Source organism: Monopterus albus, unplaced genomic scaffold (genome assembly GCF_001952655.1).
Source record: "Monopterus albus unplaced genomic scaffold, M_albus_1.0 scaffold50.1, whole genome shotgun sequence".
Classification (NCBI taxonomy): Eukaryota; Metazoa; Chordata; class Actinopteri; order Synbranchiformes; family Synbranchidae; genus Monopterus; species Monopterus albus.
Genome location: NW_018127930.1, coordinates 1,768,989 through 1,772,407, shown reverse-complemented (window position 1 = coordinate 1,772,407; position 3,419 = coordinate 1,768,989). Strand labels below are relative to the sequence as shown.

At 39.2% G+C, this 3,419-nt stretch overlaps 1 protein-coding gene across 1 annotated transcript in view; it reads left to right on the top strand.

Annotated features, from left to right (window-relative positions):
• Positions 1-3,419, top strand: part of lrsam1 (leucine rich repeat and sterile alpha motif containing 1) — a 25,440-nt gene that overhangs the window by 15,111 nt on the left and 6,910 nt on the right. Inside the window, exons 20-24 of the mRNA XM_020601179.1 lie at positions 198-293; positions 1,063-1,161; positions 1,245-1,376; positions 2,362-2,428; positions 3,129-3,334. Coding sequence (XP_020456835.1) covers positions 198-293; positions 1,063-1,161; positions 1,245-1,376; positions 2,362-2,428; positions 3,129-3,334 — 600 coding nt within the window. The remainder of the gene's footprint in view (positions 1-197; positions 294-1,062; positions 1,162-1,244; positions 1,377-2,361; positions 2,429-3,128; positions 3,335-3,419) is intronic.

Below are 3,419 nucleotides of genomic sequence, written 5' to 3'. Positions count from 1 at the left end.
ATCATTAGTTTATCATTTATTTCCATGTCACTGCTCCATGACAACATGTTATGTACAAGACAACAATCAGAAGTAAAGGGATATTAAATACACAGTTTGATTTGCATAATAAGAATCATATCAGAGGCAGGCTAGTGTTTTATTTGTAGCCCTTCATGTGATTGTGTGTGTGTGTGTGTGTGTGTGTGTGTGTGCAGGAGGTTCTGGTTGAGCAGCGCACAGCTCTAAGTGATTTGCTACAGCAGCTGCTGAAGCAGAGGGACCAGAGAGAACTGGAGCTGCAGCAGGTTCTGGTGAGGAAATGGCTGCTTTGATTGAATCTATGTGGTCAGTGCTGTCAACCAACAAACACACATGTCTGACAGGGCGGTATTACCGTGTGATCATGGCCAGCATGGCTCTGTTTTGCTTTTGAGACATTGCTCTTCTGTGTGACATCAACCACTGATTGTTTTACTCATGTTGTTTTCAAGGACAGCTTCAAGGAGAATTTATCATGTTTCACATGATAAAGTGAACGAAGGGACTACACACTTAGCCCACTTGCATTTATGCTCTACTTACATTAAACCACTTAAAACAGTTCTTGATGAGCTAAATGTTGGTTCATGAACAGAAAGCTACAACAAGCTGTAAATCTCTGTGGCCTACATATATAGCCTTTATGTTCTCAGCTTGTGATAGTGGCAGCAAAAATTAGCCGCCTTTCTTCCTGTCACGTTAAAGCAACAGGAAGAAAGCAGCTTAAGGGAATTTAGTTGTGTTCACAGCACTCAATTAATTGACAATAAAATAAGTGATTCAGTATATTAATAAGATATGAAAAAATCTAAATAAAAAATATAAATATCTCTCCTAAATTAAATCAGTAATTAGGCAGTGAAATAAATGAGCAAAAATAAAATGTGTATCCAACTATGATTATTATTTATAGTTACACACATTTCATATTTGCATTTACACACATTAGTTGTATTGTTAGTTCTCATTTCAGTTGTCTTTCTTACTTTATGGTCAGGTGGTTACAGTACATGAGACCAGTAATTACTCTGTGTTTTCTAGGCAGAGTTGGAGCTCAAGTCTGAGTCCAACCAGCAGAACTACTGGATGATCCAGTACCAGAGACTGCTGGATGCCAAGCCCCTATCATTGCGCATGCAGGTACAGTACAGAGCAAAGTAGAAGGGACACAAACAATATCTGACAACTGAGTGTGCTGTTTTAAAACTGTGCTCTCACTGCAGGAAGCAGGTGTTGAAAAAGAGTTAGTCAACCTGCTTTGCAAACTGTCAGCTCAGCACTACCTGCCGATCCTGGCTCATCATCGAGTGACGACTGAGGCCCTTCGCCACATGACCTCCTCTGACCTCAAGAAGGTAGGTGCATCATTTTTAATAGCACATTTCTGACAGTTGCCACTTTGATACTGCAAATCTTTGACCATGTAAAACTCATTTGAACATCAGCTGTCCTGTTTCCTGTTTGGAAGGAGGGAGGTTATTTTGCCATAATCACTGAGTAGTGAGTAACATTTCCACCACATCAACAACATTTCAATTTGACACAGAAGCTATGGTAGTATTTGCTAAAAGCAATTAACATAAAGTGGCTATAATCAGTGTTACTCATAGTGATGAACTTTTAGCTCAGTGTTTTTGTTTTCTGGCCTGTAAAGAAAAAAAATCTCTTAAAACTTTCCAGAGAGCAGACAGACACAATTATGGACTACCTGGTGAACCTAGTGGAGCATTTAGCAGCTGAAGAGCCAGATATTTCCCCCATTTTGGTGGAGACCAAAAACACAGCTAAAGGAGGGTGATTATTGGATTTGCATTCATCAGGAGGACGGAAGCACAACTCCAAATGAATGATATTGTTCCTCTGTGTCTGTTTGACATGTAAATAGGTAGCTCTTGGCTAACAAGTCTGCCATGTGTACTTAATATTAATGATAGACCAATTAATCAGGCTGATATTTAGCACTTCTAGACTGGCATTAGCCGATGTCTGCACTCACAAAGCTGATTAGCCAAAACTAATACTTGAAATAACTAAACTAATTTTATAATTCACTTGTGTTAAATAAATGTTACTTTAAGTTCAGAAAATGTGTCTTATTTGTTATAATTAAATTGTTGTATTGTATCTGCAAAAAGAATAAATTAAAGCAACATAATATCGGCCACTGGGCTCCCTGCGCTCTGAAGTTTGGCATCGGCCATTCAGAAACCCACACTGGTTGACCACCAGTAATTGTGGTGACATCTTTCTTCTTTGCCCCCAGCTGTCCAAATTATTAAAGCAGTTTTAACTATTAGTGAATATGCAGAAATAATAAGCATTATTAATTTCTGTTTTCAGCTTGGCATTATTGAAATAGGAATCCAGAAAGCTCTTCTGAAATGGGCTCAGGATCACCAACCTGAAGGTACGTTATACTGTACTATATTCTGTATTATACTGTTAATACAGCATCTAATTTCCAATTTGGCAGTCTGCACTCTGATGTGAGTTTATAAACTAAAGAAATACGTGTGGCCACACTGGTCAGAAAATAAGTGGTATAGCTAATGGATGGATGGATTATCTTATGGCCACAGCATCTGTGGTAGCAGAGTGAAAGTTATTTGTTTCTTCTTTATGTTTTCTTTACGGATTAAATTATCTCCATTAAATAGTACAGATCACCAACAAAAACAACTTAAGCTAAGCTAACACATTAATGATAACAATTTTATGGTTTGATCAGAAGATATCTTCCAACCAGATCACTTAGATCACATTGTAACTTACTAGGTACCTCTACCTGAAAATCCATAGTGTGGTGTAAAAATCATTTGTTTCCTCCTTTTAAATAGAGTTTCCATTTTCTTCATTAGTTTTCTGTATTGATTAAATTGCCCTCAAAACAGAATAGAGAAAAGAAAAAGTAAGGTATACTGTATATGCAAGGCTTCCCCCTAATTATGGACGTTTGCAAGCTGTAATCCAGGAGGGTAACATGAAGGCTTTTATTCTCCGTGAAACTCAGGGATATTTAGGACACTGAAAGCCATGCAAAGTCAAAGTCAACCCACTTCATTTTAAGCACCCATTTGCTGTTCTCTGACTTCCTCCTCCTTCATCAGGAGCATGTAAGACTGTCCAGGGAGATGAAGTAGCAGAAGTCATCCCCACAGCTCCACCGATTCCCTCTTCTCCATTTTTTCCCACTACCCCAACCCTCCACATCCCCAGTCCACCACTCACCCCAGGGACCCCTGTTACCCCATCAGCCCCCAGCCCTGTGGAGGGACCAGGGAGCTCTGAGTGTGTGGTCTGCATGGAAACCCAGGTAAGAAGAACCCTCAGCAAAACCAGAAAGAAATATTTTGGGTCCCAGTAATAATCAGCCCAAGGCATATAGATGGATTACTGAA